This window comes from Embiotoca jacksoni, unplaced genomic scaffold, assembly GCF_022577435.1.
Source record: "Embiotoca jacksoni isolate LCO1_2020_lvr unplaced genomic scaffold, fEmbJac1.0.p SCAF_49, whole genome shotgun sequence".
Taxonomy (NCBI): domain Eukaryota; kingdom Metazoa; phylum Chordata; class Actinopteri; family Embiotocidae; genus Embiotoca; species Embiotoca jacksoni.
Window position 1 is genome coordinate 465,001 of NW_027185402.1, and position 24,068 is coordinate 489,068.

Consider the following 24,068-nt stretch of genomic DNA (forward strand, 5'->3'; position numbering starts at 1 on the left):
GACTGAACAGTTTATGGTAAAAATTCATCAGAGGGAGCTACAACTCATATGGCTGAGGACCATTCATGCAAGTTGCTTCCTTTTCAAAGGAAGACGGGGTGTTAAACTGATCACTTTTACACACTCTAGTAAAAAGATTAGTTTTTAATCCTTTGGTATATTTTATCTTCGCTGCTGTTTAGGTGATAATGGCTGCTGGGAAACTTCTCACAGATGTGTCTCTCGTGTATACATTTTTCTGTGGTGTGCAGAGCTCACGGACGGCCCGATCAGAAGAGGACAGAGACACGCTGTGGGACGCCTGGGGCTCGTGGAGTGAATGCTCTCGTACCTGTGGAGGAGGAGCCTCCTACTCCCTCAGACGATGCCTCAGTTCCAAGTAAGACCACCTCACAGACACTTCTCACCTGAAAGCCTGTATACATACTGTATTAAACATGTGTAACTACAGTGGAAAACTAGTCTTTTTCTTTTTATTGTGCAATATGTCTCAATTTGTAATGCTAATGTCTACTATAACATCAAATGTTTGTTATGGGGGTGCTGCATAGAAAATATTGCTAAAAACAACAAGGACGGATTGCTTGCAGATTCTATATACTTACGGATGACTTATCTAACTTGGTACGATTTTTTTTATGCTCTTACGATGTCATATCAAACTAAGATGGTTAACAAGGTGGATATTAGAGATGCTTGGCATCAGCATATCAGCATTACCATTGTAGCCATGTCAGCATATTGATGTTAGCATTTAGTTGAAAGCACTGTTGCGTTAGATTACAGTCTCGCACAGTTGGTCAAAGGGTTGTGACCTCCTCGTTTTTTTCTTTCTTGGACAAAATATCTACTTGGATTCCTTTTTCTTTTGAACCTTATCATATACGAGATGCACCTGAATGGAGACTAGCACAGTAACGTGCATTGTGCAGGTTGAAGAAATAACTGTCAAGAGTAAGTATTCCAAGCTCCATCACTTGATCAACATTAGCACTTGTGTTATACACTTTTTTGTGACCAATGCTCATGTGCATTTGTGATTTCTCCATAGACCTAAACTTGAGCTGAAAGCACACAGAATTGTTTTGGTCATACTATGGAAATAAGCAAAGGAGACCATTGAAATGCTTCAGAAAATTGACAGCAATGAAGCAAGGAGCCGGGTGAGGTGTTTTAAGTGGAAAGTTAGACTTGTGACTTCTTACTGTTCCCTAAAAATCGGATACAACATTTGATGTGAGCTTTCTGCTCAAGTCCATGGTAAAATCATAAATGTGCCGGACCAGTGGTCACAAAAATGTGTGTAACACAGGTGCCGGTGGGGATCAAGTAACGTAACTTGGAATACAACTCACAAAAACTGATTGCTTACCGCTGCTCCATGAACATTAGTGCTTCTTTCCATTCACATGCAACAGAAGCAGCCTGAAAGTTTTCAATTTGACCTTGCAGTGTGCTGTGCACATATTATGCAAAACAAGAGATGCTGCCCCAAAATAAGTATCATAAAGTAAAGCATGATTATATCACAGGAGAGAATTTCAAATAAACTAAAAGTAAAAGCCTTATTGACCTTCAGATTAATGGAAACATCCCCAAGGAAATTTATAAGCGTGTGCTTGAACACCATCCGAGATAATCTCTTCTTTTAGAGACGAAAGTCCTTGTTGAGCTAGGACTGCTTTCCTTTGAAATGCCACGTCATGCCTTTAAGATTCAGGCAGTCTATAATAGTGAGTAAATCCCACCAATCAAATCCCTAAATGGGAGTGCTCAAAATACATATGACTCTTATGTGACATATCTGTGAGGGGGTCATCTGAGAAACTGTCTAGACGCCTGTATGAGTCTAAGCCTTGAAGTCATCTGTGACAGTTGGGATTGATTTTCACTAATGCCTCTTCACAAATCAGAGCAGAACAATCAATGTATCTGGCCAAAGTACATGTCACTTTTAATAACAATTTTATGATGGTAAAATTTGGGCTCTCCAAACAGTGCGCCCACATCGGTTGGATTCCCGCTGCTCATCATCTCGGATTATGTCTCAGGAGGAACTGGAACTTGCACTTTGAGCCTCTTGGTCCTTTTATCCTCGTGCCAAAGTCACCTGGTTGGTTAGGCTTCAAATTAACCCTGTGGGCTTCGAGATTAAAGCTCGGGGCCAAGTGCACCGCGCAAAGTGGCCAATTACAAATGGATTTGAGGAATAAGAGGGGGAAAAAAAGAGACAGAGGGAGTGAGAGGGTATGTTTTCCATAGAAATGTTGTCACATTTATAGGCTGGGAAATAGCTGCAGGGTGACTTCACTGCATTCCTCCATTTTACAGTTCCCAGAATGTATTGCTCACTCGCTAAAGGTAGCCAGTGGGCTCTGCTGCTAAAGTCACCTCTGTTTCACTGTTGGGGGCTCCAGAGGGAGCACCACCAGTGACAGGCCAGTGAGATCATAAAACAATGCAACTGTCGAGAGCAAACTATCAAATCAGCACCTCTCCATACCCATGAATCCATCTGCACGGCACAAGAGATCAAGAATGAGAAGCAAAAGACTGTCAAAAGTGCCAGGCCCCCCCTGGACTGCACTGTAAACATTGAGGTCAATGGTATTTTGAGGAGTTCATTTCATGATATCAACAGCAGCCACTTCTCTCTGCCTGCCCAGAATATTTTGGTCAGGAAAACCTCAGAATGCTACTGGCTGTAAAAGCAATTGACGTGTTAAGAGGTGTTTGGGGTTTGAGCTCCGTTTGGGATGTAGGCAGTGTGTGTATGTGTAGATGCACGCGTTCATCAAGGTCCAGGCGAGTGTGTTTACAAACTCCTTAGCTGCAATGTGTGATGGTAGGTAGGACCCCGCGTCCCACCTCACCCCGCTGTTGAGTGAGAATGAGGGAGCGGTAGCCTGGCCCCTGGTGGCAGATCAAACAACGCCATTAAAAAAAGCACAGCACAAGGCCCCTTGTGTGTGTGTAACTCTTTGGAAAGAGGGGCTGGAAACGGGCCTGCAACACCCTCCAAACCAATACCACTCCAACTATTTTCTACACACATGTACATACAAGGAGTTTACTGCTACTGCAGCAACACACACGAGTTAGTTAACCTCCCAAAAGGGCACATGCAAAAGTACAGACTAAACACAGATCGCCTGGCCCTCATTAGTCCCATCCGCACAACACACACGTGATCACAAACTCCATTATTAACAACAGCATCGCAGGTTTGAAGTTAGTGTGGACGTATGGATTGGGTGCCATAGCAGGAGAAAGCGCTGCACTGATATTTATGAGGCTCATAGTTGGCTCGCAGTCTTCTTTTTTTTTCTAGCATTTGTTTTATAACATAATGCCAGTCTCAACTTCATTTTGACTTATTATTTAGTAGAAAAGTCTAAAAGGAAAAGAGAGTCATGAACCTCACTGAGACCTTTCCACCTTCGGGAAATAAAGAGGAGCGGTGGTAGATAGGGGCCGGGAACAACGGGAGTACATAAGTCTTTTCTTTATTCATTGGGTCACTGTTATGCAGAAATTACAGTAGTGACATTAAATGACTATGGCAGTTTGCAATGCATGCCACAGCTGTGATTAAAGCCTGTCTTTAAAAACTGAGGTAGTTAAAAGTAAACCTCTCCAAGGCAATGAATTGTCTAATTAATGTAGGCCTGGCACCAAGATTATGTCTCCAACTTTTCAGTATCGGGGACCATTCGCTGTGTGGTCCATACAGTGCACCATCGACTATTTTTACTTCACAAATGAGCTCATGTCATGCCAGAACAAAAATAAAACTTAGATTAAGATTTGACATCGTTCAGAATCGTACGTGGCAGAAAAGAAAAGACCGAAGAAAAGAAGTAAGCCTTAAAGGTCCCATATTTACACTTTTCACAGCGTTTTATCTGCAGTCTTGATGTCTATAAGAAGACATGAGGTTTTAAGCCCTAAAAAAAAAATCACCTCAATACAGTTTTACACTTCCTCTCTTAAGCTTCTTTCTGGAGTTCTACCAAGAACAGGCTGTTTAATGTTTGTGGCTTTAAGACACGTTGAATCAGCAGCAGCAGAACAGACAGACGAGGTGAGGGCGTAACAAAAACATCAGGGTTTATCTTTTGGGGAAACGTGTATACAGTATGATGAAAAAAAAAATCTGTTATTCAGACTTTACTTTTAAAATACACACAGTGTTTCATGGATTCAAATGTTTGTCAGGAAGACCTTTTAGCATAACAACAAGATAAAAGGGCAGGGGATCATTAAAATGATTGTAAATCATTCCCTTGGAATTAATACCAAATGTCATGATAATCTGGGCTATGGTATGGTGTAATAGTTCGTGAGACATCTGGCTGTGAACCAAAAGGCCAGACTGACTGAAGGACAAACTAAAAAACAAAGGAAGAAAGAAGTAATACTCTTGCTGCATCTTTTACATCTGCACATTACTTGTCTGTGCAGTCCTTACTGCTCTGAGTCTTCATCCACTGATCAATAGCAGAGCTCACAGCAAGAGCATATTTTAGCCATTACGTACATTCTCGTGCCCACGCGCCTCAAGTGTATCAATATTATGGCAAAGGTTATGAAGCCCTGCTTGCAATTACTTTCAATCTAGCGAGAAGAGTTGATGACATATATATGGACATTATGGGCGAGACAAATCTTACTGCATGTCCAACATTGTAAGAAGTTACTACCTTGAATTTTTCATGGTTACTATAGATTTTGATACATTTTTGTCTCAGGATGGGGTTACTGGCATGCTCAATTGTAGAGTTTCTCTATGTGCAGTTAACTGATGAGCAGACTCTCTGTGGTTGTGTCTTTTTGTGTGTATTTGGCAGTACGGAGCGGGGTCATAGTCTATGAGTTATGTGTTATGCGCCCCAGGATCTCGGATATTTCAACCGAGTTGTTTTTCCCTAACCTTTGATGATGCCACGAAGAATCCCAAGTCCTGGCCCTCCTTTTGCTCAGCCTCCACTTTGGAGCTTCCAAGTCAAAAGGAAATGAAAAGGGAAATTCATTTTATTCCCTTTACCTCTCTTTTTATGTCTAATTTATATATTGCTTGTCTCAGTGTGAGTTTCCACACTGATACAGATCTTTGCTACCTGTCTCTCAACTCGTGGTCCTTTAAAGTCCTTTGTTTGGGTTCAGGCTTCATGACCTGCTGTTTGGCTTGGCAGACGGATCTGTCTGGATTCGTCACAGGCTCTAATGTTCTTGCCATGCCACACGCTCCACATCCACTCTCTGGAATAATATTGTAAAAAATCCTTAAACCCTCGCTCATCCGCGAGTCCGAGCCCTGCCGACGTTGGCTCCAGTCATGATTCCAGATTAGCTAAGGGCTGATGACACAGGAATTCCTCTTAAGTTCCCAAACTCAAAAGAACATCATTTGATTCGTTTCCACTGGGGTCTCAGATAATTGGCCTATCACAGTCACCATCAATGGTTTATCATCACTCGGCATCAAAGCACAAAGCAATCCTCATTTTCAATAAGTGGTTCGCTCCATAATTTGGGCAGAGACACTGCAGACTGTCATGCAGAGATTCATGATCCAAACTGCTCCAATGTGTTCAGCAGACACAGACAGGAGCGCTTTACTGTGTCTGCTTTACTAATGTATGTGCAGTAATGTTGGTTTATTGAGTAAGGATCCATTTATAGACGAGTATATGTTGAGTATTTTTAGCACCCCTGTTTAAAAAAAAATAAAAAATTCTTCCAGATCATCTTGAATTTGTGAAAGTTACAAAATGTTTAGTTCCTCATTCTCTTTCCAAGTCGGCTCTCATAGTTTGACATCAAATGATTCACAGAGGAGGACTTCCCTTGGTGATGGGCAGATGTGTTTCCATGGTAACATCCTAAACAAAGAAACAAAGACGCTGACTGGGTCACATCCTTGGTTCCTGATAAACACCACTGTGTTTATTGTTACTGTGAGAAGCATGCTAATGTGACAAAACTCTGCCACCGCTTCAACTACATAAAAACATAAACTCTGGATTGGTCTGCCCTGTAGTTGTACAAATGATACCGTGAACAGGATTTCCAGACTATTAACATATAAGAAAACTGAAGCTCTGAGCAATAGGCTAGTTCAGTCCCTCCAGGGAATCATGATCTTATGATCGCAATACTTTATGCAAATTCATCCAATCTCTGCAATAGTTACAGGAGCTTGCAATTTTGCAAAATTACTGCAATTTTTCTGCACTGGAAATACTCTCTGTTGAAGTTATTATGGCACAATCTAGCCCTTTATAAAAGAAACTGTCACAAATTGCATTGCAACATTTGAGAAAAGTTGCCGCAAAATCAGGCATTTTGGATCACAACAATCTCAAAAAAACCTCAGCAAAATCCCAGAGGGTTGTCCCTCAGCCTCACAAAGCTGCTATCGTGGCAGTAGACCTTCTGTTATTTCACAGTTAATACTCTCCTCAAACACAAAGACTGTGTTTTTTATTGTAAAGAAAGAAATACAACACTACCTATCATAGATGAGGTTTTTATTAAGGAACTTTTAACATGGTTGTAAAGTTAACAGATAAATAATGCAGTAATGCATTTCTAATTTGTCTCTGCTTTGCTGTCCTTTCTGAGCCCCCTTATATTTATGCACAGTCACATTGTGTGAATTAGACTGTTGAAATTTTGCAAACACACCACAGACTCCTGTTTGCGGGTTGTTGCATTATCACTGCAGAATTCCATTTGCTGCTCAGAAATTCGAAAAAGGAGACAAGAGTCAGCGGGTGAAATACCAGCTGCTTCAGGCGAAGATGAGTGGTGTACTTTGTGGTTTGTTTTATCATTCATTCCAAACGCCAGTTCAACCACATGTTTCTTCTTCTTCTTCTCCTGCAGGACATGTGAAGGACAAAATATCAAATATCGCACATGCAGTAATGTGGTAAGTTAAACTAATTTTTATGTAATGATGTCAATCTGGCTTTCAAGTGGTTTTATTGAAAAAAAAACAACAACCTGAAATGGCTAATTGGAATTGAGAACTGGAACAATGACAATATCACAAAGGTTCATGCTTCAGGGGTGTAATTTAGTGATTTAGGATCCCGTTATTGGACAGAAAGTGAGAAGTACACTAGCAATCCTCTTCCCACAGACAAAATGTAAAGTTGAGTGGTATATTTTGCATGGGCTTCTTTTCTGTCATCAGGACTGCCCTCCAGACGCCGGAGACTTCCGCGCCCAGCAGTGTTCAGCTCATGCAGACGTGCGATACCAGGGTCAGTACCATGAGTGGCTGCCTGTGTACAATGACCCGGACAACCCCTGCGCTCTCAAATGTAAACCCATGGGCTCGGGCCTCTTGGTGGAGCTGGCACCGAAGGTGCTGGATGGAACGCGCTGTTACACCGAGTCTTTGGACATGTGTATCAGTGGAGTCTGCCAGGTGGGGGAGAGTGTCATTCAGCTGTTTATTCTTTTAATTTATCTATTGTTGAAAGCCAAAATATTCATCTAGCAGGACTCACGGTATGTTGGACGAGTTTTGATCCAAAATTCGACTTTTTAGAAACAAAACAAATACCATTTAAATGAACTGTTATTGAGAATATCTGAAAAGAATTCTCATTTGTCCCAACGTGTTGTGAGCAGCCACAATGTTTGATTACATTGAAGCTCTCTTGGAAATCATGAGGACATATACAATGTGTTTTAAGCATTCATGATAGGTCAGAGACTTTCAAGTGATGACACATAAATATATTCGACTTTAAAAAACAAAATTTTAGAATTTGACATATCTTTCATGAGAAAAAAACGTGTAGAATTTTATGAACATCAAGTTTTTGGATTTTCACTTTATAAGATTTTAACAACACTGAAACAACCACTAATTCAAACAAGAGGCATTTTTTGTGCCAAACTGTAAAACTTGGCCCAAATGCCCAGTTTACAAGCTCACAGAGGGGAGATACTTGGTAAAATAAAACGTATTTAATTTATTTCATATTTACTGTGGGCTGGAATGCAAAAGCAAAAAAGTGAGTAAATTCAAGAAGACCAATACACAGCAGTCTGTCTTGCAATGCTAACATCATTCCATCTGCTTTACAAATGAATACCCAATGAGAAGGACATTTGAGATTTAGCTTTTGACTGAAGGCCCAGGAAATAGTTTACAATGCATTTTTTTCTTGGTTGAATGGAATTGCGTCCCAAGGCGTTGTATGTGTGTGTATGCAGACGCACTCAAGGATTTTAATGCACTCTCTGACAATGCTTAGAATCACATTGTGGTTTGGGTTTTGTCAGACCGACAGAAATTGCAAAAGACTTCATCAATCAGCTGTGAATGGTTGCGGATGATGTTGAACAGAAAACAGTGGAAATTGTTTTTTGGAAACATAGTCAGCTCAAAAGGGATGTTTCATGCTATCATAGTCGTGCAAAACAATAGATGTGAATATTGAAGAGCCCAGAGTTGTTTGGATCATTTTGTTATAACATTTAAATGGTATGACGCAAAAGGGTCTACTTAAATTGAATTTTAAAGGTCCAAAGGAACCAACATGAGACTTTGATCATTGTATTACTTTGTTCTTTTTATGTTTTCTGAAAGTCAAAGTTTAAATTTCGAAAATGCTAATGCTTTTGTTTTCCATGTTACAGATTGTAGGTTGTGATCATGAACTGGGGAGCACAGCGAAGGAGGACAACTGTGGCGTCTGTAATGGAGATGGCTCGTCGTGCAGACTAGTGCGAGGGCACTACAAATCCCAACATGTTTCAGAAAAAAGTAAAAAAAAGATTTACTCTGTTATTTTTTCCTTCATTTTTTTAAATAATAAAAAAAAATATATATATATTTATTTATATAGTTAAAGAGATCCTCCAGCAGTTTTACCCTTTTCCCTTTTTGGCACAGAAACAGTTTACCACATTGATTGTAACAACAGTTATCACTGAGAAATAAGCCTGAGAACTTCAGGTCAGAAAAGTGAATCCATGGCAGAAGTGCCTTATAAAGTGCAGTACCACCGAGGGCCACTAGATGCTGGCTCTAACAAAAACTTTGGCTCCAACAGACTACCATTCAAAAACCATTAATTTCTCTCATGAAATACAAAGTGAATTACTTTTTTTCCACAAGTCATTGCGGTGTTATTCACTATATTCACTCCTTCTAATCAGTGTTCTGATGGTGCTTCTGAAAATAATTCAGTATTTAATTAGATATTAGGCCTCAAAGAGAGCTATGTTTGGGTTCTTGGTTAGATTGACATGCCTGGGGTTCGTTGACATTGCCTGTGGGCGTAGTGTCCTCTGGCTCTCAGTCAGATCTATGAATCAGATCTTCCCCTCACTCCTCCCCAGCTCCACCCTCTTGTCCAAATATGGTCACTTCTGGCTCCACAAAACCAAAGTGGGGGAGTTGGGGAAGGTTCTAATAAAAGATGCTGTTGACTTGCATCATGGGAAGTGTGATAATTTAATGATTTTGGAGCTTGACCATAAAAGACTGCCAAAGAGTGTGGATATCTCAGCCTCTGTGGTGTCGATTTTGACCATTCTTTGTTTACTGTCTTTCAATCGGCCTTCCAACTTTTTAGAAGTACAATACTGAATTGAATGAGTGACCCTTTAAAGCTATTATTTATATATATATTTTAAATGTGTTTTCCTCCCAAAAATTTTTACTAATATAATAAGCATCACATTTTGACTGCCTTGCATTATCATGACAAAATCATCTGTGTTTTGATTATATTTGAAGTGCAAATTATATTGATTTCCTGGTTACTCATTATATTGCACTTCTGTAAATATTGATGGGTTACTCCTTCGTGTTGTTTCTGTCTGTGTGTCTCCCTTCAGCTGAGGACACAGTGGTCATCATCCCCTATAAGAGTCGTCATGTACGTCTTGTCCTGAAAGGCCCGGATCACTTGTGTAAGTCCTGGTAGGTCCAGGGTGCCATTCCATCCAAAACAGCTGAATCTTTATATTTGGCAGTGTTTTATTGCCAAACACTGCACACCGAACTCAAGGACTCTGCATGACTCTGACTCTCCCGCAGATCATGTTATATATTAATAACTTCTGATGCAAAAACAGTGTTAATTTTTCATTTACTTTCTATATATATATGTGTGTTTTAAGATTGGAAAAAAAAGACACTGTGACATTTTCATTCCAGATAACAGATTATTACACTTGGCAGACCTTTGTAATGAATAGCTCACCTTAATAACGATCGATAATTAAGCTTTCCTCCAGATTCCAAAAGTTATTGCATTTTGGCCTCTCATAAAGACTGGTTTTAAAAGGAGCCCAGATCAGACTACCCAGAAGAGGTACATATTTCTTCTCTTTTCTCTGGCTCTGAGAGGACGGAAAGCTTCCAGCAAATGTCACCGATGTCAAAGTGCTGACATAAAACTCCCCACTGGATCAAATCGATAACAAATGTTTCATCTGTGTACCTATCCTTTGCTCCAGTTAGTTTACAGATTGTTTCCTGAATGGGCAATTTCTCAATGAATACTCCCCCCCCATTTCTTTTTTGCCTGTAGGCACTTAAATTGTAACCATCTGTCGGCAGATGACGACTTCTGCTGGTTCCTGTGTTGCGCCGTTGTTTTTGTTTAAATGTCCATGCTGGAATTACACGAGACGCTGTTAGGCCAGGGGTGAGGTGAGGTCAAACACGGGAAAAGCTCACTGCTGTACTCCCAGACCTACACGAGCCTCCTGGCAGTGCCACAGTGACTCTCGTTGCCTTTAGAACACAACTGCCAGACTGCAACTGGATCTGACTGAAGGGCTGTGATAAATTACATTTTCATTACATCTTTCATTTGCTGTTTTGTTCTGTTGAAGTAATTGCGACACCAAATTGTATTTTTTTTAAGTACCAGATATTATGACGATTTGACGATGATGATGGCTCAAATTTAGCAAAGAGATATTAAAGTTTAAGTTGAATTTTGTGGTCGTCAGTGACCATCCCTCTCTGACTCCCTTTTGTAATATACTGTGGCTCTGATGTGTCTATACCGCTGTAGTTATCTGCTCTGTTTTCTTCTCAGATGTGGAGAGTAAGACTCTACAGGGGGTAAAAGGAGAACTGGTCCTGGATGTATCAGGGCAGTACCACCTGGAGAACACCACCTTGGACTACCAGAAAGTCTCAGATAAAGAGGTTCTGAGAATCACCGGTCCACTCGAAGCTGACTTCACAGTCAAGGTAAGAGCTGAAATTAACACATATAGTTCAATTCAGAAGACTTACGCTGCACTTGTCAAGGACCAAATGACAGGCTGTGTGATGCTGTGTGATTTAGCTGCCAAAGAGACCAAACAAGCAGCTGTTTGGTAAAAATTACTAAGTGGTCAAAAATCTGTTATTGCAGGGAGCTCAAACCAGCAGCCAAATCAGCTTCACTCTCCCAAACAGCTCACATCACTGGGACCTTTTTGTAGCCGTTTCAAGTTTAATTCAAAACTGTCATTTTTTTTTTTTAATAGTGCAGCCAAAGCAAACGGGGCTCAGATAAGGTTTATTTATGAACTCCTGGTGAACCTCTCCGTGTTATGCAGAGTTCAAAGCAGATTTAATTTCATATGTTTACATTTAAAGATATTGTAGTGCACTTAAACATGAATTTCAAACAACTCTTTTGTGTGCTCGCTCTCCTTCAGGGATGTGTGTTGAAACAATGTGTCATGAATTAATAATAGTAGCACAAATGCTCAAAGCTCCAAATCCAGTGGTTGGTTTTGGCTTAATGAACTCATGAGTGACATTGAAGACTACTTGCAATATGTATGCTTATCAATTACAGGTTTGTATGTGTTATAATCCAACACTGCCTGAATTCAGTAGTTTTACAATGCCAGGGCAAAATGGCTACAACATGTTTTCCTGCTTCGTTACATACACACATGCACACACAAACTCCAACTAGGGGCAAGAGAGTGGACATTAAAAATTAAACTACAGGCCACAGACTGGGAAACGCCTGTGAAAACTTCCTCCCTCATAAACACGAGTCAGAATCGGACAATAAATAGGAGCGGAGGAGACCGAAATCTGAGAAGCTATAAAAGCATTATTTTCTAATCTGTTACGAGGCAGACAGCCAATTCATATCACAGTGCTGGGAAAGAATAAAAAAGTTTGAACAAATAGAAAATCATATTAAAAAGTCTCCAGACAGTCTCTCCACAGTAAACACATGAATGTGAATGAGTGGCAGTGAAATTTGATTGATATATGTTGCTGTTAAAATGTGTCTTGTTAAAATGTACAAAAGGACTGACAAAACACTGACACACATGGTCTAATTTCTATCAAAACAGTCTTTGTTCTTTATTTTATTGATGCAAAGCACTAAGAAATAGTTTGATATCCTCCAGGAACTTATTCATCACTTTCTCTGACACACACTCATAGTAGCTCAGCTCAAAGTCGAGCTCAAACATTCTGCTGATATTTCAGGTATTTTAGGGTGGTTTTTTTTTTTCAATTTGTACGCGCGAAAAATATATCAGTGTATTCCAGTATCACTTAATTTCCCTTACAACAGCGTTTTCTTCCCTCCGGTCTCATACATCGGGCCAAAAGCAGAGAGCAAAAAGAGATCTTTCAAAGTTTGTGGTGGGTGAGGTTGGGTGTTTTTGAAATTTTGGCATTTCCAACAAAATACATAAATGATTTACATAAAACTATCTGATAACTGTGGTTTGAAAAGCCATTTTGAATCATGTGGAAGCAATACGTGACCAAAACCTTGTGTTTCTCTTAAAAAAATGGATGCTTCATAAAAATCATTTGGAAATTATCATTGGAAGGAGTTTGCAGATGAAACTGTCGTCATCCTATAGTTTTATTATACCAGTTTAAACTGAATTTGATGGTGACACTTGAACATTGTTTCTGTAGGTGCAGTTTGCCAGTGATGCTGACAGCGTGGTCCAGTACATCTACTACCAGCCCATCATCCACCGCTGGAGAGAGACCGACTTCTTCCCCTGCTCTGTCACATGTGGTGGAGGTAACACTCACCTGCACTGCCGGCATTTGTAAAAATCATCTTGATGGTAGCCAGAAATGTTTTCACTCAACTGATTAAAAGTTGAGAAGCAAACTCCTTGTTATTAAATGTTTTATATTGAATTACTCCTCTACTAGACTTGTCCTAATTGAGGATTTTACCGTGATGTTTCCTTGTCTGTAGGTTACCAGCTAACCTCAGCAGAGTGCTTTGATATGCGGAGTGGTCGGGTGGTTGTGGACCAGTACTGCCATTATTACCCAGAGAACGTCAAACCAAAACCCAAACTGCAGGAGTGCAACATGGAGCCCTGCCTGGACAGGTTGGATACTTAAACTGGACACTACACTGAATTTTGACAGCACAGTTTGAATGCTAAATCCTCATTTCCTTCATTATTTTGACCTTTTTAGTGATGGCTACAAGCAGATTATGCCATATGACCTCTACCACCCTCTGCCTCGGTACGTACTCACCTACTGTGACTCACACAAAAACACACCCACAAGTCCTGACACCTACTGATCTCCAACAGTCACTTCATGAAATGTAACCCTGTATGATGTCAGATGGGAGAGCAGTCCCTGGACCGCCTGCTCCACCTCTTGCGGCGGGGGCATCCAGAGTCGCTCAGTATCGTGTGTGGAGGAAGACATGCAGGGGATCATCACTCCCACCGAGGAGTGGAAGTGTCTCTACTCTCCCAAGACGGCCATCCTGCAGCCCTGCAACACCTTCGACTGCCCCACCTGGCTGGCACAGGAGTGGTCACCTGTAGGTACCCTTCTTTATTCTCTTTGGGAATATTTGGGAATTTTTTTTATTCAGTAAAAAGACCCACAAACGCCCATACAATTAAGTTTAACACCACGCTGAGCTGTATGTGATTAAGGAAGTCCCCTTGTTAGATGCTGTAAAACAGAGGTGCCCAAATTATTTCCTTTGAAGGGCCAAAAATGAATCTGTTATGTTGTGTGAAATTACATTATATTAAAATGTAATATATTTTACATAAAATGAACATTCTAAATGTAAAATAAAATGTTAGTATAATTAAACCACTCCTTTTTAATTTGTTTAGTTGTAATTTTATAATTTTGCAGAAATTCTTGTCAAAAACAATAAAAAAAATTAAAAAAAAATAATAATTAAATGAAAAATAAATTATTGAAAAAAAATTGTCAATTTAATTTTTTTTTTACATAATTGGATCAAAAACAAATCTTGCAATTTTGTTTTTAATACTCTCTCGTCAGTGTGCCTCTGCCTCAATCAAACAAACTAACAGCACGAGAGAGAGAAAATATCATCATTCTTCATTGATAAGATGTAGGACAATGGAATTTAATGGAGAATCTTAACAGCACTGTGCTGCACATTTTCGTAAAACTCATATTATGGACTTTTAGCTGCACAAATTTTACGATTTGTTGCCATTTTACAGCACTTACGAATAAGGTAAATAAGCACGAGCGGTCAAACGCTGTGGTTGGCCAAAACAAAGAAGGTGTGGGTCAAACTCATCCCTCCGGCCCCAAATTTGGCTCTTTTGAAGTTAAACATCACACAAAGTTAAGCTAACATGCCAAATAACCAAACATACATAGATGTTTCCTTGTGTTCTGTAGCTGTTAGTTACCAACCTGAGGAAGTCCAGTATTGGTGAACTGCTTATTTGTCTTTGTAAATCACCACAGTGGGTCTTAATTAACCCATGGAAATAAAAAAAATAAAAAAACATGATTTATTCTTTCACAGAAAGACAAATATATAATCAACAGTCCGTCCTACTTGTGATTTTGTTGGCTCTACAAACAACGAGCACCATCCTGAAAGTGATAGGAACACACTCCCCTTCAACCCACCATTCAAAACATACAAAGATGTATTAAAACTCAAATCAACAACGCATCCAGATTCATTTGACTGTCTGAGCCATTACACATTCAGATTTTCAGGGCGGTGCATCAGGATGAGTGTAACCCTCCTGGTCAGTGTACTTACCCTTAAATCTTATAGCTGCTTTTTACATCAACCAATCCCACCACAAATGTCCCACACTGCTTCCTCATGGGCATTTCTCTGCCTCACGAGTCAAACAGGCACATGTTGAAGCCCACGGAGCCAGATTTGTGGCCCCCTAAAAACCCGCAATGATGTTTATCTAGCACATTCTTCCCTGGCCTTTAAAATGCTTGTTTTGGCCGAGGACACCAGAGCAAAGAGCTGCAGGGGATTTTGGAAGGTCTCTTTCTTTACCTCCCTTGAGCCAACGACTGAGACTTTCTATCAAACACAAGCAAAAAGATGTGACCACAGGAGTTAGCCTGTGTGACGATAGACTGATAGACCCATATCAATCAGTAGTTAATAGACTGTATCACCTGTCACCACCAGTGTACAGTGACCTGTGGGCAGGGTCTGCGCTACAGGGTGGTGTTATGCATCGACCACCGGGGTCTCCATGCCGGAGGCTGCAACCCCACCACGAAACCCCACATCAAGGAGGAGTGTCTGGTGACCGTGCCCTGCTACAAGTCCATAGGTGGGTTCAAGGTGGCTGTTTTGTCATGTTTTATCCACCGAGCATCTCTAAAATGTTCACGTGTGATGTTCAGCCTCTTCTCTTTTCTGTTACACTAGATACGCTGCCTGTTGAGGCGAAACCTGTGTGGCATAAGCAAGCCATAGAGCTGGAGGAGGAAGTCACTGTGACGGAAGAGCCAACGTGAGTACCAGGAACACAAAACAAACACAAGAGAGGATAACAGATTCAGAGTATAGCTTTACTAAAACTTCTGACGAGTCTCAATGTAAGTACAACTCGTCTAAATGACATTGTTGATGTCTGCACTGGCAAACTTAGCAACTGAATGTTAAAACGGCTTGCCATAGTGTAATGTCAGGTGCATGGTATGAATATACTGTATGAGGTTATTTAGGGTGAAAGGGGAAACTGAAGGTGAAAGAAAAAGAAACATTTTTATAAAAACCTGTGGACTGTTCAGTCTCTGACTACCAGCATTACCTCAACAAACCCTCAGAAGGGTCCAGATGTTCTTGTCCCACACATCAGTTGACTAATAATGGCTGTCCTCTGAAAATGGACAATATTGGACTCCACACAGTGTCTTGCATGACTTGTATGAGTCAAACCACCATGTTTGCCAGTTAAAAACATCTGCTCGTTTGACTTATCTGGAGTGAGAGAGGGGGCGAGAGAGAGAGAAATGCCAAAACATATGATTTTACTCTGTTGCAAAAAAGAAGCATGTCCTTCCTCCAAAAGTACATAAATATCTGTGTATAATATGCCGTCATTTACGAGCCAACAACAATATCTACCTACCATATGGGGCCAGGTTACGGATGTGAGAAGGAAATTCCTGCGTTAGACTTATTGCACCTTGGTTGCCAGGCCTTCTGCCTGCCCCCAACCACCGCTGTGCAGCTGGTTGCCAAATTAAACCCATACATGCTCCACAACCTGTCCCAAAAAAGTATTTCACCATGAGTAAATAAAATATTTCCATTGATGGAAATTTAATTGATATGATAAACGTGGGGCTTTGTGGGATGTTACATAAATGTGTTGTTTCCTTCCATGAATGAAATAAAGATTATTTTTGAACTGACAGATGTACTTTAACTACGCATGAAGACAAACATCTCTGCGGGTTCGCCTGTTGGCTTTCTCGTTCCTGCTCCAAGGTCTAACTGCCGGTGATTCATCTGTTTGTCCGAAACACAGCGAGTCCTTGAGGTCTCATAAAGAGCCCGTTTTACTGTAATTATGAGCTCTTTATTGAGGCATTTTAATGAAACAGAACAGCGCTCTTGTGCTGTGGTCAGACTGTTTAAACAAAGAAGGATGCTGCACACTGGTGAAGGCTGCCACGTTAGTGATACTGTGGTGATATGCAGACGGGTGACAAATGAAAGGTGAAACCTGAATGTTTGACCCCTACAGAGAGGGGATGCAGTTAAGTTTATTAAGTTGTGGGGGGACATTGGGCCCACATGTCCCCTTACAAGGAAGGGTCACTGCAAATCAATACAAAGTCTTCTGAGTGGTCACCTTTACCCTATGATGAAACATTTCTACCCTGATGGGAGTGATCCATAGAGCACGAGGGGTCACTGAATGGCTTGATGAGTCTGAAAATGATGTGAATCATAAGCGATAGGGTTCACAGTCACCAGATCTCAACCCAGCTCAACACTTATGGGAACTGCGTTGGACTGTGTTGGACTACGTCCACTGCCTTCATCAAAAACACTAAATGAGGGAATGTCTTTTTGAAGAATGATGTTCCATCCCTCCAGCAGAGTTCCAGAGACTCAATGCCAAGGAACACTGCAGCTGTTCTGGCAGCACGTGGTGGCCCAACATTTTACTGAGACACTTTATGTTGTTTTTTTCCTTTCATTTGTCACCCGTCTGTATGTGTACATTGAAAATATGCTTTGTTTTGTAACTGCATTCTCTCAGTGGGACATTTGGGTTCAGGTATAGAGGGTTAGTCAGCTTCACAGAATGTAATTAGAAAGCAATGCTGATATTGTTATGTTTTCAGTTTTTATAGCAAAACCACCAAAAAAAACCACTAAAGAGACTTTTTCGGATTACGAAATGAGATTAAAAGCCAAGTCACTGATATGTTGAGGTGGAAAGTATGAATCACTTTGCTGATTCAAATCATCTGCCTCTAAACATGTTCAGTTCAGGAATAAATATTTAGCAAACTAGACCTTTGCAGCATTTTCTTTTGTAAGATTACCAACTCAGCCACTGCCTATCTGCAACAGTGTTTTACCTCATCGTGATTATATGTGGATTTTATGGTATCTCAGTCAACTCCGATCAATGATGTGAAGATCATAAAACATGGAGCCTTGTGCAAAAGATGAAACGAAGAGGATGTGATGAACTCATAAAGCCTCTCACTGCCACATATATTCAAGGTCCCCTCATACAGTATGCACACTGTCTGCTATCAGCTGTCAACCTGCTGGTGGATCTTCAGCAGGACTGAGAGTTGCTTTCATGCTTACATGAAAGATTAATAGAAACACTTTGTTAGTGGATCTTAGCTGTCCTACAGATTCTCTCTTTGTATTTCTATATTTCAATATGACTGCTTCATAATTTTCATGCGCACTTAATGAGCACGAGAGCAGCATGAAACAGCTGTGATCTGCCCAATCAAAAAAAATCTGAACATCACTGGATCATTATGGATGTTCTGTTCATAGGAGGCACCAAATTGCTCCTCTGGTCTTTCAAAAAACCCAATTTTTCATTAGCCAACATTTCTTTACAGTTCCTAGAAAGTTACATTCGTATTAATTAAAGTGACGATCAAGAGGGATTCAAATGTCTCTCTGTCTTACGCTCTCTAGAGTTTACATTGTTTTTTTTTACTCTCTCCTGAAGCTGTTGAAAAGGTGACGGTTCAGTCTGTGGGTCTTGGGTATGTCCTCCTCTGATCTGTTCTTTAAGACGAGGAAGGATGCGCACGAAAGCCGTTTATCCGAGAATAGCTGATCCTAATGCTTCACAGGTGCAGAATTAATCACAGGAGGACTGTATTTCATAAATACTGAGCGAGTTTATGAACCGAGCAGCAAATGAAGAAAATGTGTTTACAGGGAATGCTGAAAACCTGTGAACCGATTTCAGGCTACTTTCAAGTGCTGCTTTGGAAACAGTCACCATCAAACCTGACTCAAATTTAACTACTTTTCAAGCCTCTTTGGTGGAGATATGTGAAGCATACTTACTGTGTGATTATTTGTTTGATTAATCATCACCGTTTTGTTTTCTCAAACCTGCTGGCTGTCCTCTGCAGCTTCATCCCCGATCCTTGGCAGCCCTGCAGCCGGACTTGCGGCGCTGGGACCCAACAGCGCACCGTCAAGTGCCAGGTGTTGCTGTCCTTCTCCCAGTCTGTTGCTGACCTGCCCGACGATGAATGCGAGGGGGTCAAGCCTGGCACAAGCCAGCCTTGCTACCGTACTCCCTGCACTGGAGTGTCGGGCCAAGGAGAAGGCAAAAAGGAGGAAGAGGAGGAGGAAGGCAGGACACTGCAAAGAGAGGAACTGCACGACTGGGAGTATGAGGGGTTTACGGAGTGCTCGGAGAGTTGTGGTGGAGGTATGGATCTTCACTGATATCTCTTATGAGAAACTAAAGAAAGAGAAGTAGAAAGAACAGAAATGGGAAGTTGAAAAAAATTACCTGTGAGTGACTCCGAGCCATGCAAGTGGCTTTTTGAGCCTCACAGTGACAATAATAACGTGCTGATATTTAGCAAGTATGTTTACTATGTTCACGGTCTTAGTTTAGCACGGTAGCCTTCTAAGATTGATACCTGCACTAAACACAGGGCTAATGGAGCTGCTTTGCTTGGTGTTGTTATTGTAATTTATCCTGAGGGGGGGCATTAATGTGACAAAGAAATTTCTCTGAAACTCAAACAGAAAATATCAATTCAATGTTGAGACATTTCCAAAGACAGCAGGGTGCATCCTGTGGGGACCATGAATATCTCCAAAAATGTCATGGCAATCCATCTAATATTTTTCAAGAAATATTTTAGTCTGGAGTGGCATAAAAGTAAAGTGGAAATTCACAAGTCCTGATGAAACCAAAAATGTTGTTAACAAACAGTCATGGGGATCTTACAATAAACTCATTACAGAATAATTTCCGTTGCATAGATGCAGCAAATACATTATGCTGCTGCCTTGTTGGATTGCACTGCAAATCTTGAAGGCAAATCCAACTCCGTCAGTGTCACTGAATTTGTCCCATTTGCTGTATTAACATGTGAAATGCTCCAGAAGTAACTAGCGACCTCAGGTCAATGGTGAGTAAAGCCATGTTAGTGTCGGCCCTGAGAAAGAGGAAGTTATATGATGTTAGATGATAATGGATGGAACTTTAACCCTTTAGAGCATACGTCACAGATGCTCTCAGCAGCAATTTATACTGTGCCAGACTGAGACAGCTTTCCTAAACACCCTGCCAACTTGTGTTCAGTCCCACTTTAATCTCCCACCTCCACATCCACGCCTTTATGCCTCTGTCTCTGTGTTGATGTCTGCAGGAGTGTGCATTCGTAACTTCGTTTGTGCACATGGGCGTCGGCTTTTGTCTCTCTCTGTGTGTGTGTGTGTGTGTGTGTGTGTGTGTGTGTGTGTGTGTGTGTGTGTGCGTGTGTGTGTGTGTGCGTGTGTGCGTGTGCGCGCGTGTGTGTGTGTGTGTGTGTGTGTGTGCGCTCGCCCCCAAACTCAAAAAACTCCCATTCGGGGATGATTACAGGCTGGTATCAGATATCACATACACACCCTGAGGGCTGCACTCCTGTGGACCATCACACCACTGCGGCGTTTGAAGTGCCGGCTTCACTGTTATTGTCCCCAACATTAGAAGCAGACGCTGAGATTTATGTTGCATTACTTTTGATATGACCTTACATTACACTCTTCCAGTTTATCCAGAGTTCAGGCAGCTGCTGATTTAATGTCATTGTGCTTTTCTTGATGAGCTTATATCTGGGTTTTTCATTGCAGTGTCTGCTTGCGCTATCCTATGCTATTCCATTTATATATTTGTCACAATTTGTAAGCAAGAGAGGCGTAATAGGAATGGTATATGTTTGCATTTTTCCCCATTTGTTCTCAGAAGAAAAGGGAAATCCATAAATGGAAAAGCAAGCATCCGTATAGAAAAACTCGTGATTCCATGGTTAAGTTTTTTGTGACCATGCTCTGCTGTCTAACCCCAGGTGTGCAGGAGGCCGTGGTCATCTGCCTGAACAAGCAGACCAGAGAGGCGGCAGACCAAAGCCTGTGTGTGAGCTCCCGTCGGCCCCCACAGCTCCTCCAGGACTGCAGGACTCAGCCTTGCCCCCCCAGGTACAGTAAAACCCGCAAACCAGACCTTCTCATCATTATCGTCATCTAAACATTGCTTAAAATGAATTTTGCATGAACATTAAAATGGACCTCACTGATGTATGCAGTAGAATTGAAGAGGAAAAATGAATTTGGCTGCATTTTAGAGGAAAATATGATTTCAAAACAAGTCAGAACTCTTGCTACACTCTTTATTGGTTTGCCAAAAGTGTATCAGACCAAAATATTATATAATATGTGGCGCTGAGACATGCTTGTCCCATTTTGCAGAGCCCTGATGCATTCTGGGATCATACACGTGCAACTACTTGACTTTCCAATTGTCAAAAAACACACATGCCACTAGTTGAATCAATTAAATTCTACTAATCTGGTTATAAACAAAAGAGATCCATGCTTTTCATCCACTACACTGCCACTCTCAGACTAAACCACTTGGGCTAATTAAATCACAATTCAGGCCATTTGAGTCCAAGTGATACTGAAGCAGAATGACAGAGATGGATGGTTGTAACACTGAGAGCAGGAAATTAAGCCATGTGGAACCTGGTCACAATCTGACACACCAGGATCTGATCTCAGTGGATCGCTATATACCTGCAAGGATCAGATGTAAAACTGTGTTTAGAAGAAGTTTTCCAGATTTTTATTGGTAGTGTTGGTGTAGAAATGAATGAGACCTCGGCTGCGATGCTCCGTGTTTCTTTTTATGAAACTACTATAGCAAAATGCCACCTCTTGGCCTTTTATAAAACTAGAAATTACCTTTAGGGATCGCACGTCATATTGATGAATTTGCCACACTAGCAGAGGGGTTAACAATGCAGTGTTGGTCCTGAGCGGATGCTGTTGAAAAGCCTGTAGGGGTTTTCTAAAGTCATGCAGCCAAGCATGACTTTGGTTGCAAAACATAACGGCAGTCTATCCAGTATATTATGAAATGTCTTGTGTAGAGATAGCATGTCATGGGGAAAAGTGCTGGTCAAATTTGTCTTCAATTTGAGCTCCTCAAAAAGTCGAGACAAAAATCATTGTCACCATCTTCTCTGGACCAAACAAATATTCTTACTAAATTTCAAGTTATTATAGGTCTCTACAGCTTTTTGACTTGTCAGCTGTAGCCTATACTATTAAAGTCGAAGAGTGTGTGCTTTTTTATTTTATCCTCCTGACGTCTGGTGGACATCAGATTGGGATGCAGTGTATGAGCAATGTTGTAATTGTTTCTATTCTTTCTAAACTGAACAAACAGACTATATCAAATTAAAACACTTCAAAGATTAAACAGTGAAATGGCATGCTGTTTAACATAACTGTGTTGGGGCTAAACGGTGAGTGGATTTTGTGGTAGGCCACACGTTTTAAGTTAACACCGTGCGCATTGTCAGTGCTCCACCGCTCACACTCCTGTCAGAAAACCCAGAGGCTTGCAGCCTGCCCTTGCCTGTTTTTCCAGGCCTTGGGTCTTGTTTTCAGGGACAACAAACGCCGTATTGGGCTTGTTTCCTTTGGCCCTTTGCTCCCTCCCTGAGGCCTCCTCACCCGCCCATATTAAGCTACACTCGTTGGATAGTGTTCCCTCTGAAGAGAAACAGCCATAGGATTTAGCTTTGAGGCTAGTAGCGGTCCATGAACAAGCTTCATTCCCAATTCTCCTCAGACCCTGGACCCTTGAGTAAATACGGATAGTTTTGAAATATCACCTAATCTGTCAAGCCAAAAGTAAAGTCACTGCCATCTTTGGGGAAGCCAAAGGCCTGCTAACTAGTCGGACTCAGGCCTCAGGAGGGAATATAAATGCCAAGTTCACTTTGATGCTGGATTGATGACCCTGTGTTGGTCAACAACATAAACATCGGTCCACGTAGTGTAGGTCATTGGAAAATTGCCAATGAAAAAGTGAAGTATTATTGAATTCAGTTGGAGATTTTATGCATCTTGCCTTTTCACTCGTATTCACTTTCATTAATTTACATATTTATAAGACTTCAAGACTGTCCTCCCATTGGATCAAGAAAAAATGAGCACTGTGGCTGAACTCCTCTTCTTGGCTTCTTTTACTGATTTGGACTAATGGACTACATTCTGTATATATGAACACAATGTCCTGTAGATCTGCAGCAAGGGATTTTGGAATGTGGTTTAATGAGTAATCTAATGATAAACATGGTTTTCACAGGTGGGACACAGGGGGGTGGAGTTCATGCTCTGCTACCTGTGGGGTTGGTCTGATGACCCGCACTGTGGCGTGCACTCGCCGGCCCTCCCGGGACAGCAACCGCACTGCAGTTTTGAGGGATGAAGACTGTCAGAGCCCTAAGCCAAGTCCTGTCCAAGCCTGCAACCGCTTTGACTGCGCTCCCATGTGGGACACACAAGACTGGGAACAGGTAAAGGGATCTCACATAGGATGTTCACCACTATAAATGTCTGACCCAGAAAAAAGAATGAAACATGTCGTACATTTTTTTTGTCACTGCAGTGCTCCCAGAGCTGTGGTGGTGGAGTTCAGAGGAGGCAGGTACTGTGCAAACAAAGGTTGTCAGATGGCAGCGTCCTGGAGCTGCCGGACACCTTTTGTCCTTCCAAGCGCCCCACAAACCAGCAGCCCTGTCGCAAGCAGGACTGCCCACCTCAATGGGTCACAACTGACTGGTCCCAGGTAGACTGTCTTTCCACCAGAGACCACCCTGCCAATTATCTGCTCTTTAAATGATCTAAAAATAATACAGGTTTTGCTCATTTACATATTATGGGTATTCATTCGTTTGTCCAGTGTTCAGTGACCAGCGGAAAAGGCATTCAGACTCAGCAGACCGTCTGCAGGAAAAAAGGGGAGAATGGACGATATTGGACTATTGACCCTAAGAACTGTTCACTTCTGGCCCGTCCCATCAGAATCCGACCATGCTCCGTCAGGCACTGTGACAGTAAGAGACCCTCTGTTTGGCTCTGTTTAGGTTATTTGTATTGTCAAGACAGAAAACAGTGAAAGGAATATTTAAGAAAGGAGTTAGGTTGTGTGAATGTAAAGCTCCCAAAAATTCCCAGAAGTATTAATAGCACAGACAATAATCAAGCAATTCATCTGTT

The 24,068-nt window shown here is 41.3% G+C and overlaps 1 protein-coding gene across 1 annotated transcript in view; it reads left to right on the plus strand.

Moving 5' to 3' along the window:
• LOC138210907 (ADAMTS-like protein 1) overlaps positions 1-24,068 on the plus strand; it is a 93,121-nt gene that overhangs the window by 61,965 nt on the left and 7,088 nt on the right. The window contains exons 3-19 of the mRNA XM_069170291.1: positions 252-379; positions 6,892-6,937; positions 7,205-7,441; positions 8,665-8,791; positions 9,871-9,945; positions 11,085-11,242; positions 12,941-13,052; positions 13,236-13,374; positions 13,466-13,516; positions 13,622-13,826; positions 15,450-15,597; positions 15,696-15,780; positions 18,905-19,209; positions 20,846-20,975; positions 23,155-23,365; positions 23,458-23,637; positions 23,752-23,905. Of these exons, the coding sequence (XP_069026392.1) occupies positions 252-379; positions 6,892-6,937; positions 7,205-7,441; positions 8,665-8,791; positions 9,871-9,945; positions 11,085-11,242; positions 12,941-13,052; positions 13,236-13,374; positions 13,466-13,516; positions 13,622-13,826; positions 15,450-15,597; positions 15,696-15,780; positions 18,905-19,209; positions 20,846-20,975; positions 23,155-23,365; positions 23,458-23,637; positions 23,752-23,905 (2,491 nt within the window). The remainder of the gene's footprint in view (positions 1-251; positions 380-6,891; positions 6,938-7,204; positions 7,442-8,664; positions 8,792-9,870; positions 9,946-11,084; positions 11,243-12,940; positions 13,053-13,235; positions 13,375-13,465; positions 13,517-13,621; positions 13,827-15,449; positions 15,598-15,695; positions 15,781-18,904; positions 19,210-20,845; positions 20,976-23,154; positions 23,366-23,457; positions 23,638-23,751; positions 23,906-24,068) is intronic.